Source organism: Salmo trutta, unplaced genomic scaffold, assembly GCF_901001165.1.
Source record: "Salmo trutta unplaced genomic scaffold, fSalTru1.1, whole genome shotgun sequence".
NCBI classification, from domain to species: domain Eukaryota; kingdom Metazoa; phylum Chordata; class Actinopteri; order Salmoniformes; family Salmonidae; genus Salmo; species Salmo trutta.
In genome coordinates this window covers 8,623,969-8,637,021 of record NW_021822911.1, presented here as the reverse complement: position 1 = coordinate 8,637,021, position 13,053 = coordinate 8,623,969, and the positions used below count along the sequence as shown (strand labels likewise).

At 39.4% G+C, this 13,053-nt stretch overlaps 1 protein-coding gene across 1 annotated transcript; it reads right to left on the bottom strand.

Moving 5' to 3' along the window:
• Positions 1 to 2,967: 2,967 nt before the first annotated feature.
• Positions 2,968 to 12,629, bottom strand: LOC115186360 (collagen alpha-2(I) chain). Its single transcript, XM_029746025.1, has 3 exons — positions 12,459 to 12,629; positions 5,138 to 5,551; positions 2,968 to 2,992 (listed from the first exon to the last, which is right to left on the bottom strand). Exons 1-3 carry the CDS (start codon positions 12,494 to 12,496, stop codon positions 2,980 to 2,982), a joined length of 465 nt encoding a protein of 154 aa, XP_029601885.1. The 5' UTR covers positions 12,497 to 12,629; the 3' UTR covers positions 2,968 to 2,979.
• Between the last annotated feature and the right edge of the window lie 424 nt (positions 12,630 to 13,053).

Here is a 13,053-nt window from a genome sequence, read left to right as displayed (position 1 = left end):
CGATATGGTTACCGATGAGTACAAACAGTTATGTTTTTGCGTTATTACATATTTATTCACTTATTTTGGGAAATCTTCTAAACGACCCACAATGCACTATTTCTCAACGTCAAATGGATGTGCTACCGAGTGTAACGGTGTAATGAAGTTTAACTCGGCCAATTAAGAACAAATTCTTATTTACATTGACGGCCTTCCCCTGTTTCCAGTTATCCACAAGGCTAGGAGAACCTATTCAAGTAAGTAAGTAAATAGATTTTGAAAATGTAAAAAAAACTATGTATTATTAGCTAACTAGCTACAGTGCAGGCTAACTCAAATGAGCTGCTAAATGAGCTAGCTATCTAACCAACTTCAAATACTGTATAGATAGATAGCTAGCTAAGTGAATTAAATATCACCAGCTACCTAACTACATATTAGCTATCTATCTTGATGTATTTATCACTGTAAAAAACAAACCCCAAATGCATTTGTAGTGAGAGAGGAGGCTATTCTGGATAGGGCAGGTACTTTTGTGTAGTTCCTGTCCCTAGAAGTGAGGACGGAGACATAATATTCAGTGTGGTGTAATTTGACTATAATGAAGTCTGTTTCTTGTGAGGTTTTCTGTCCTCAGATAAAGAGCTCTATGAAAGCCAGTCTACATATGAAGAGGTCCCAATGAAGAGCAGTGGTTCTCAGTCCTGGGGACTCAAAGAGGCACATTTCTGTTTTAGCCTTCACACTGCACAGCTGATTCAAATGATCAACTCATTATCAAGCTTCAAGTGGTATTTATGTTTTCATTTGTGATGCCATGCTTGATATGATCCTGTTATTGTCATATGCTACACATGCACATATGTGTGCCCATGCATCTATCAATCCAATGTTATCATGATTTGTTATCAGGGATATTATACTTTAGTAATCCACAATGACCTGGTGATGTAACAGTCTAATAATTACATTGTCTTCCATATTCCTACAGAGACCTTGTAACTGGAGATTCCTTCAAAACGATTGCCTACAGTTACCGTGTAGGGCACGCAAGGTTGGGTGACCAGGGTTATCTGGGACTGCCTCCTGGAGGAATTCAGGTGTGTGAAGGCTACCTGTGTCCTGCGTAACTTCATGAGGATGGACACGAGGACCAGGAGGGGATCTGCAGCTCGCCGCCGTGTGCCAGAGGAGGAGTCTGCTGCTCTGCAGGATGTTTCAAGGATGGGGTCCAACAACGCAGCAAGAGAGGCAATCCGTGTGCAGGAGATCTTCACCTCCTACTTCTTCAAAGAGGGTGCTGTTCCCTAGCAACACCATAGACTACACTATGCACAACCAAAGGCTCTTTTAAGAGCCATTCACATTGCAATAAGAGTATTCTTCCATTTACTGAGCTATGTCAACTGCAGTTATTCAATTCCCAGTTTCTCTCCCTTTGATTTCTACTTCTCAGGTGAGGGTGCTGTGTAGGTAAGGGTGTGATGTCTGTACAAAAACAAAACAGGCTATTTTAAATCACCCATATTGAAAACATGTAGAACAATTAGACACCCTATAACCCACACCTACACACTCATGAATCAATCTGATTGATGGATTGTGTTGTGCAGTAAGCAGGTTCAGGTGTATAACTGTGGCTCCTTCCACCTTAAACGAATAGGCAAGAGGGCCAACCATGGAGAATAGTAAGACACTTCATTATTTCTATAACTACACTGTATTGTTTGTCCTTGTGGGTCCGTTCATGTTTTTCAACATAAAGTACTCTGCAGCCACTTAGTGTGGTGTGGACACCAGGTGAGGCCACACACAGATTCCTGTTGAACACTGTCGCTTTAACTACCTTATTTTCTCAATAACAGTCTCTCTCCTTCACTTCATCCCTCTCTCCTCTTCTCCATAAATCCTCTAGGTTATATCAGCTGTGTCGGTGAACCCCTCCTGCATCTGAACTGCATAGAGGGCACAGCATGATCAGAGGTGAGAGGTCACTTGGTCAGGTCAACAGGAAGTATTATTCAAGAGATGCTTTACATTGAAATACAGATAGAGATGCAGTAGTCCCAGAGTTAATGATCCCAGGTCAGTTTATATTATACAGGAAGTATTATTCAAGAGATGCTTTACATTGAAATACAGATAGAGATGCAGTAGTCCCAGAGTTAATGATCCCAGGTCAGTTTATATTATACAGGAAGTGTTATTAAAGAGATGCATTACATTGAAATACAGATAGAGATGCAGTAGTCCCAGAGTTAATGATCCAAGGTCAGTTTTACATTTCACCTCCTGATTGATGACTAACAATGTCAGAATAAAAAATAAAAACACAAGGCTTAAACATGCTCTCTCTCTCCATCTGTCTCTCATCTGCAGATATGTTTTGATGTGAGAGGATGCCAAACCCCAGTCCCATCATTATGTAATTGTGATTAACTGAGAGAATATTTAGGTAGCACTGTGATTCATTAATCATGTGCTGCCTTCTCTGCTCCTATGTGCTTACCTCTTTCCCTTTCTGTCTTTTACACCTCTCTCACCACCTCCTCTTTCTTCCTCTGTTTTTATAATGCACAACAGATGTGCATTGAAGTACAGATTGAACTTGTATTTATAACACTTGGATAATGAGCTTTTCAATAAAGCGTTTCACATTCTCTACTGGTTGAAATGAAGTGTAATGTGATGAAATACTCCACCTATCCTGTGTTTATCAGATCAATGCAGATGAAGGACATTAGATGTTGAGATGAACCAGTGTTAGAGTATTTACATGATGCATAGGAAGTGTAGTGTTCTGTTTTTTAACATTATATTTATGTATATATGAATTAACTAGTTAAATCCTGTTTCTAGTCTATTAGTATCAATCCCAATTTTCCAGCCTGCTGAAGGCGTGGTGGAGTGGTAAACGCCACCCCCGGCTCTACCAGGGGCTTGAGGTGGTCTCCCACAGCTCTGCTTATGTCATTTTCTGTGGCCTTGCTGTTCCATTTATTGACTGTCCCTGCAACACAGAAATAAACACATTTAGGAATATACACTCCTCAAAAAAATAAAGGGAACACTTAAACAACACAATGTAACTCCAAGTCAATCACACTTCTGTGAAATCAAACTGTCCACTTAGGAAGCAACACTGATTGACAATAAATTTCACATGCTGTTGTGCAAATGGAATAGACAACAGATGGAAATTATAGGCAATTAGCAAGACACCCCCAATAAAGAAGTGGTTCTGCAGGTGGTGACCACAGACCACTTCTCAGTTCCTATGCTTCCTGGCTGATGTTTTGGTCACTTTTGAATGCTGGCGGTGCTTTCACTCTAGTGGTAGCATGAGACGGAGTCTACAACCCACACAGGTGGCTCAGGTAGTGCAGCTCATCCAGGATGGCACATCAATGCGAGGTGTGGCAAGAAGGTTTGCTGTGTCTGTCAGCGTAGTGTCCAGAGCATGGAGGCGCTACCAGGAGACAGGCCAGTACATCAGGAGACGTGGAGGAGGCCTTAGGAGGGCAACAACCCAGCAGCAGGACCGCTACCTCCGCCTTTGTGCTAGGAGGAGCAGGAGGAGCACTGCAAGAGCCCTGCAAAATGACCTCCAGCAGGCCACAAATGTGCATGTGTCTGCTCAAACGGTCAGAAACAGACTCCATGAGGGTGGTATGAGGGCCCGACGTCCACAGGTGGGGGCTGTGCTTACAGCCCAACACCGTGCAGGACGTTTGGCATTTGCCAGAGAACACCAAGATTGGCAAATTCGCCACTGGCGCCCTGTGCTCTTCACAGATGAAAGCAGGCTCACACTGAGCAGATGTGACAGACGTGACAGAGTCTGGAGACGCCGTGGAGAATGTTTTGCTGCCTGCAACATCCTCCAGCATGACCGGTTTGGCGGTGGGTCAGTCATGGTGTGGGGTGGCATTTCTTTGGGGGGCCGCACAGCCCTCCATGTGCTCGCCAGAGGTAGCCTGACTGCCATTAGGTACCGAGATGAGATGCTCAGACCCCTTGTGAGACCATATGCTGGCCCTGGGTTCCTCCTAATGCAAGACAATGCTAGACCTCATGTGGCTGGAGTGTGTCAGCAGTTCCTGCAAGAGGAAGGCATTGATGCTATGGACTGGCCCGCCCGTTCCCCAGACCTGAATCCAATTGAGCACATCTGGGACATCATGTCTCGCTCCATCCACCAAAGCCATGTTGCACCACACACTGTCCAGGAGTTGGTGGATGCTTTAGTCCAGGTCTGGGAGGAGATCCCTCAGGAGACCATCCGCCACCTCATCAGGAGCATGCCCAGGCGTTGTAGGGAGGTCATACGGGCACGTGGAGGCCACACACACTACTGAGCCTCATTTTGACTTGTTTTAACAGGCGGAATTGATCTGACCGCTGCTGGGTTCACATCTTCAAAACATTAACCTTTTGTTGATCAGAACTCTAGAGGTTCTTCTTCACTGAACCCAAAAATATATATCACTTTTAGTGATTCCATATATTAAGGAAGTGATAGAAGCCTTTTTGGTTCAATAAAGAACCTTCTTTTCTAAGAGTGTAAAATAAACACGTTTTTCTTTTGATTATTTAATTATCTACATCATGTTATTTCAAGTTATCCCTTTGGAGCGCAACATCACGTTGTTAAAAAATAATCCTAAATTGGGCATGGCTATAAATTGGGCAAATTGAAGGTATCTAGGGCGTAATATGTGTTTGATGAAAACGAACATTGTATGCAACGTTGTAGACAACATTATTGACAAGGGACTTGATGTCTACTATGCCAAAGATATTTAGAGTTGTTAAACGGGTGTGAAAAATGTGTTGATATAACAGAAATATTGTCAAAATTCAGCTTGTAAAATCGATCAGAATTGGTTAAAAAAATATGCATTCCATTATATTAGGCAATAATTAAGAGCAGGCAAAGTGGTCGTTTCATGTGAAAATTCTATCAAATGTCTTACATTGCAAAGAGTACAGTCAGGGTGCCGTGGAACCCCTGCAGTACCTCCACAGACCCCGGATTGAGAACCCCTGATTTAGCAAATGCTCTTATCCAGAGTGATTTACAGTAAGTGCATTCATCTAAAGATATTTGTTTTGGAAATAAACTTAAGAAATTCTTCAGAAATTGTCATCTTACCTCTTAGCTTTGGTGTCATGTTCCCCAGAGAGACGCTCTTTAGCGGCAGGTTCCCCCTTCTTTATTTTCCCAGAGAGACTCCTTTTAGAGGCAGGGCCCCACTTCTTTATTTTCCCAGAGATACTCCTTTTAGAGGCAGGGCCCCCCTCCTTTCTCTTCCCAGAGAGACTCGATTTAGAGGCAGGGCCCCCCTTCTTTATTTTCCCAGAGATACTCCTTTTAGAGGCAGGGCCCGCCTCCTTTCTCTTCCCAGAGAGACTCGATTTAGAGGAAGGGCCCCCCTCCTTTCTTTTCCCAGAGAGCCTCCTTTTAGAGGCAGGGCCCCACTCCTCTCTCTCTCCAGAGAGACTCGTTTTAGAGTCAGGGCCCCCTTCCTTTCTCTTCCCAGAGAGACTCATTTTAGAGCACTGTCCCCTAAACAGAGATCCAGCATGTTGGTTGTGGTTAACACAGTGACAACTAAGTCTTGAATGTCATTTGTTGTCATTTATTCATTATCTCTTTGAGAAATAAAACATTTACTAACAGACATAGAAACAGTCAGGTGATTTAATGCATCGCATGAATATGTAGTTGTGACATTTCATCTCCATGGTAACTGTCAATTATAATAGTAATAATAAGTCACTGTTTGTTAAGGTAGTTATAGACAGTACAGCAACAATAATAATAATAATAATAATAAGAAAGTCACTGTTTGTTAAGGTAGTTATAGACAGTACAGCAACAATAATAATAATAATAATAAGTCACTGTTTGTTAAGGTAGTTATAGACAGTACAGCAACACAAGGCCATGTATCACAATTATTTATATTAATTAAAAGTAGGCTATTTATTGTCTTTCAATCTGTTATTTTCTAAATATATCTGAGAATGTCGACAGAAGGGTTAAAACGGACATGATTGATCTGAGGGGGAAATCTTTAATCCATTCAAAAAGGTTTTTGCATCAAGAAGGAGATGTTAAATAATGTAAAGTAGACTAGGTTATAATGTATAGTAGTGGGTTGTTAGTGATATGTAGATGTTATATTATGTAAAGTAGACTAGGTTATAATGTATAGTAGTGGGTTGTTAGTGATATGTAGATGTTATATTATGTAAAGTAGTCTAGGTTATAATGTATAGTAGTGGGTTGTTAGTGATATGTAGATGTTATATTATGTAAAGTAGTCTAGGTTATAATGTATAGTAGTGGGTTGTTAGTGATATGTAGATGTTATATTATGTAAAGTAGGCTAGGTTATAATGTATAGTAGTGGGTTGTTAGTGATATGTAGATGTTATATTATGTAAAGTAGTCTAGGTTATAATGTATAGTAGTGGGTTGTTAGTGATATGTAGATGTTATATTATGTAAAGTAGGCTAGGTTATAATGTATAGTAGTGATATGTAGATGTTATATTATGTAAAGTAGGCTAGGTTATAATGTATAGTAGTGGGTTGTTAGTGATATGTAGATGTTATATTATGTATAGTAGGCTAGGTTATAATGTATAGTAGTGGGTTGTTAGTGATATGTAGATGTTATATTATGTATAGTAGACTAGGTTATAATGTATAGTAGTGATATGTAGATGTTATATTATGTAAAGTAGGCCAGGTTATAATGTATAGTAGTGGGTTGTTAGTAATATGTAGATGTTATATTATGTAAAGTAGGCTAGGTTATAATGTATAGTAGTGGGTTGTTAGTGATATGTAGATGTTATATTATGTAAAGTAGTCTAGGTTATAATGTATAGTAGTGGGTTGTTAGTGATATGTAGATGTTATATTATGTAAAGTAGTCTAGGTTATAATGTATAGTAGTGGGTTGTTAGTGATATGTAGATGTTATATTATGTAAAGTAGGCTAGGTTATAATGTATAGTAGTGGGTTGTTAGTGATATGTAGATGTTATATTATGTAAAGTAGGCTAGGTTATAATGTATAGTAGTGATATGTAGATGTTATATTATGTAAAGTAGGCTAGGTTATAATGTATAGTAGTGGGTTGTTTGTGATATGTAGATGTTATATTATGTCATGTAGACTAGGTTATAATGTATAGTAGTGGGTTGTTAGTGATATGTAGATGTTATATTATGTAAAGTAGGCTAGGTTATAATGTATAGTAGTGGGTTGTTAGTGATATGTAGATGTTATATTATGTATAGTAGGCTAGGTTATAATGTATAGTAGTGGGTTGTTAGTGATATGTAGATGTTATATTATGTATAGTAGACTAGGTTATAATGTATAGTAGTGATATGTAGATGTTATATTATGTAAAGTAGGCCAGGTTATAATGTATAGTAGTGGGTTGTTAGTAATATGTAGATGTTATATTATGTAAAGTAGGCTAGGTTATAATGTATAGTAGTGGGTTGTTAGTGATATGTAGATGTTATATTATGTCATGTAGACTAGGTTATAATGTATAGTAGTGGGTTGTTAGTTATATGTAGATGTTATATTATGTATAGTAGGCTAGGTTATAATGTATAGTAGTGGGTTGTTAGTGATATGTAGATGTTATATTATGTATAGTAGGCTAGGTTATAATGTATAGTAGTGGGTTGTTAGTTATATGTAGATGTTATATTATGTAAAGTAGGCTAGGTTATAATGTATAGTAGTGGGTTGTTAATGGCGTTTTGTTAGTGATATGCAGATCAAGGTCTGTACCTCCGCTATAGCCTACATATCATAGATGACCAGTCTAAACCTGTTCAGATCAACATAATGTTATAGTCCTACCAGTAGCAGGACAGAGAATGTACTGTATATAACCTACATATCATAGATGACCAGTCTAAACCTGTTCAGATCAACATAATGTTATAGTCCTACCAGTAGCAGGACAGAGAATGTACTGTATATAACCTACATATCATAGATGACCAGTCTAAACCTGTTCAGATCAACATAATGTTATAGTCCTACCAGTAGCAGGACAGAGAATGTACTGTATATAACCTACATATCATAGATGACCAGTCTAAACCTGTTCAGATCAACATAATGTTATAGTCCTACCAGTAGCAGGACAGAGAATGTACTGTATATAACCTACATATCATAGATGACCAGTCTAAACCTGTTCAGATCAACATAATGTTATAGTCCAGCATCTACACTATATATACAAAAGTATGTGGACGCCCCTTCAAATTATTGGATTCGTCTATAATACCAGTTGCTGACAGGTGTATAAAATTGAGTGGACAGCCATGCAATCTCCATAGACAAACATTGGCAGTAGAATGGCCCGTAATGAAGAGCTGTAAAACTTGTAGTGTATTTGAGGTTTGAAAAGGCTTCTGAAGTTTGTAATTTCCACCTCGAAATTTCAGACTTGAGTTTTCTGTCTCAGTAGTAGTAGACTGTTAGGAGGGTTTTAATGTCATTCACTATACTAACATTACACCAACCTGTCTCAGTAGTAGTAGACTGTTAGGAGGGTTTTACTGTCATTCACTATACTAACATTACACCAACCTGTCTCAGTAGTAGTAGTAGACTGTTAGGAGGGTTTTACTGTCATTCACTATACTAACATTACACCAACCTGTCTCAGTAGTAGTAGACTGTTAGGAGGGTTTTACTGTCATTCACTATACTAACATTACACCAACCTGTCTCAGTAGTAGTAGACTGTTAGGAGTGTTTTACTGTCATTCACTATACTAACATTACACCAACCTGTCTCAGTAGTAGTAGACTGTTAGGAGTGTTTTACTGTCATTCACTATACTAACATTACACCAACCTGTCTCAGTAGTAGTAGACTGTTAGGAGGGTTTTACTGTCATTCACTATACTAACATTACACCAACCTGTCTCAGTAGTAGTAGACTGTTAGGAGGGTTTTACTGTCATTCACTATACTAACATTACACCAACCTGTCTCAGTAGTAGTAGACTGTTAGGAGGGTTTTACTGTCATTCACTATACTAACATTACACCAACTTGTCTCAGTAGTAGTAGACTGTTAGGAGTGTTTTACTGTCATTCACTATACTAACATTACACCAACCTGTCTCAGTAGTAGTAGACTGTTAGGAGTGTTTTACTGCCATTCACTATACTAACATTACACCAACCTGTCTCAGTAGTAGTAGACTGTTAGGAGTGTTTTACTGTCATTCACTATACTAACATTACACCAACCTGTCTCAGTAGTAGTAGACTGTTAGGAGGGTTTTACTGCCATTCACTATACTAACATTACACCAACCTGTCTCAGTAGTAGTAGACTGTTAGGAGTGTTTTACTGTCATTCACTATACAAACATTACACCAACCTGTCTCAGTAGTAGTAGACTGTTAGGAGTGTTTTACTGTCATTCACTATACTAACATTACACCAACCTGTCTCAGTAGTAGTAGACTGTTAGGAGTGTTTTACTGTCATTCACTATACTAACATTACACCAACCTGTCTCAGTAGTAGTAGACTGTTAGGAGTGTTTTACTGTCATTCACTATACTAACATGACACCAACCTGTCTCAGTAGTAGTAGACTGTTAGGAGGGTTTTACTGTCATTCACTATACTAACATTACACCAACCTGTCTCAGTAGTAGTAGACTGTTAGGAGGGTTTTACTGTCATTCACTATACTAACATTACACCAACCTGTCTCAGTAGTAGTAGACTGTTAGGAGGGTTTTACTGTCATTCACTATACTAACATTACACCAACCTGTCTCAGTAGTAGTAGACTGTTAGGAGGGTTTTACTGTCATTCACTATACTAACATTACACCAACCTGTCTCAGTAGTAGTAGACTGTTAGGAGGGTTTTACTGCCATTCACTATACTAACATTACACCAACCTGTCTCAGTAGTAGTAGACTGTTAGGAGGGTTTTACTGTCATTCACTATACTAACATTACACCAACCTGTCTCAGTAGTAGTAGACTGTTAGGAGTGTTTTACTGTCATTCACTATACTAACATTACACCAACCTGTCTCAGTAGTAGTAGACTGTTAGGAGGGTTTTACTGTCATTCACTATACTAACATTACACCAACCTGTCTCAGTAGTAGTAGACTGTTAGGAGGGTTTTACTGTCATTCACTATACTAACATTACACCAACCTGTCTCAGTAGTAGTAGACTGTTAGGAGTGTTTTACTGTTATTCACTATACTAACATTACACCAACCTGTCTCAGTAGTAGTAGACTGTTAGGAGGGTTTTACTGTCATTCACTATACTAACATGACACCAACCTGTCTCAGTAGTAGTAGACTGTTAGGAGGGTTTTACTGTCATTCACTATACTAACATTACACCAACCTGTCTCAGTAGTAGTAGACTGTTAGGAGGGTTTTACTGTCATTCACTATACTAACATTACACCAACCTGTCTCAGTAGTAGTAGACTGTTAGGAGGGTTTTACTGTCATTCACTATACTAACATTACACCAACCTGTCTCAGTAGTAGTAGACTGTTAGGAGGGTTTTACTGTCATTCACTATACTAACATTACACCAACCTGTCTCAGTAGTAGTAGACTGTTAGGAGGGTTTTACTGTCATTCACTATACTAACATTACACCAACCTGTCTCAGTAGTAGTAGACTGTTAGGAGGGTTTTACTGTCATTCACTATACTAACATTACACCAACCTGTCTCAGTAGTAGTAGACTGTTAGGAGGGTTTTACTGTCATTCACTATACTAACATTACACCAACCTGTCTCAGTAGTAGTAGACTGTTAGGAGGGTTTTACTGTCATTCACTATACTAACATTACACCAACTTGTCTCAGTAGTAGTAGACTGTTAGGAGTGTTTTACTGTCATTCGCTATACTAACATTACACCAACCTGTCTCAGTAGTAGTAGACTGTTAGGAGGGTTTTACTGTCATTCACTATACTAACATTACACCAACCTGTCTCAGTAGTAGAAGACTGTTAGGAGGGTTTTACTGTCATTCACTATACTAACATTACACCAACATGTCTCAGTAGTAGTAGACTGTTAGGAGGGTTTTACTGTCATTCACTATACTAACATTACATTTAATTTATCTACACACTTTACAATAATCCCTGGCAGGATTCTCACCTTGAAACTTCATTGCGATTTTTTTCTGTTCTGTCCTGTATATTCTGATGGGTGAGGCCTGAGCTGGAATGTGCAGCTAACTGAAGCTGTCTAGCTTTATAAAACCAGTATATCAAGCCTGTATCATAGTATACCCCTCAGGCTACGTTCAGGTTTCAGCAAGAGGCAGGTATCAACATGCTGAGTCGTAGGCGACAACCTGGGTTGTATTCATTGGTTTACTCCACAGCCAACCGTTTTAAAATGTTGCATAAAACATAAACCGTTTACTCTAAACGCTGTACAATGTGACCTAAACGGTTTCTGTTGCCAAACGTTTTGCTACGGTGGGCACTAATGAATACATACAAACTGTTTTGAGGAAGTGTAAGTTGTTGTTAGTCTCTCGAACAATATTTATTTGTCTCTTTCACACAACATACCTTCCTGAGTGAAAAGAGTTAACTGTAGATTATAAAGAGAACATGTTTGTTTGTTGCTTGTTGTGTTTTAAGTCTGTTTTCAGAAGACAAGTCTATAGACCTATGATACAGTACACTCTTAGAATAAAGGGTTCCAAACGGGTCCTCCGGCCGTCCCCATAGGAGAACGCTTTTGGGTTCCAGGTAGAAGCCTTCTGGCTTCCATGTAGAACCCTCGGTGGAAAGGGTTCTTCACGGAACCCAGAAGTGTTCTACCTAGTACCAAAAAAGGGTTCTACAAAGGGTTCTCCTATGGGGACAGCCAAAGAACCCTTTTAGATTGTAGATAGTGTAGGAGCGATCAACCTGGGGCACACAGATGGGCACAGAACGAATTCACCCCACGCATCTAATTTATATCAAAAACATTTTAAGGAGAGTAGGACTATTATAACACTGTCCATCAAAAATATAATTAACTATATGAATACACATAACAATACCATCAACTATATTAATACACATAACAATATCACCAACTCTATGAATACACACAACAATATCATCAACTCTATGAATACACACAACAATATCATCAACTATATGAATACACACAACAATATCATCAACTATATGAATACACATAACAATATCATCAACTATATTAATACACATAACAATATCATCAACTATATGAATACACACAACAATATCATCAACTATATGAATACACACAACAATACCATCAACTATATTAATACACATAACAATACCATCAACTATATGAATACACATAATAATATCATCAACTATATTAATACACATAACAATCGTCGTCTTACCTTATATCTCTCTTAAGAAACAGAGTCTGAATGATCATTCGGTCGTCGAAAGTTACTTTCGTTTGCTCTGCTCATTTACATATCAGGTTCTGCCTGTTCTCTCTCCGAGTCCCTCTCTCTTTACAGCTCTTACAATGTGCCTTGGCAAACATTCTACACCTGTCTGGAAGTCTATTGGAGGGATGGTTGTGTTCTATTGTGTTGAGACCTGGTGACTGAGACGGCCGTGGCATATTGTGAAACATCAGCAAGTTCAGCAGTCTTCATCACTGAAGCTCCTGCCAATCGTGCCCCAACAATCACCAACCGTTAAGCTCTTCCCGAGCAGGGTCACAGTCTCTGCTGGTTGCAGCGCCTCTCTCTCCCCAGGGGTAGCAGCTCCTCTCTCCCCAGGGGTAGCAGCTCCTCTCTCCCCAGGGGTAGCAGCTCCTCTCTCCCCAGGGGTAGCAGCTCCTCTCTCCCCAGGGGTAGCAGCTCCTCTCTCTCCCCAGGGGTAGCAGCTCCTCTCTCTCCCCTAGGATGTGAAGACATTGGTGGCTTAGCCCATAGCCAGTAGGGGGGTCCGGGACGGAATTTCAACAGCTAAAACCATGAA

What these genes read in the sequence shown, in the direction of transcription:
- LOC115186360 (XM_029746025.1), bottom strand. Translation starts at nt 12,496, where the DNA reads ATGATCATTCAGACTCTGTTTCTTAAGAGAGATATAAG. An exon ending in TTTCTTAAGAGAGATATAAG is followed by an intron (nt 5,552 to 12,458) that starts GTAAGACGACGA and finishes ATCTCTGTTTAG; the next exon opens with GGGACAGTGCTCTAAAATGA.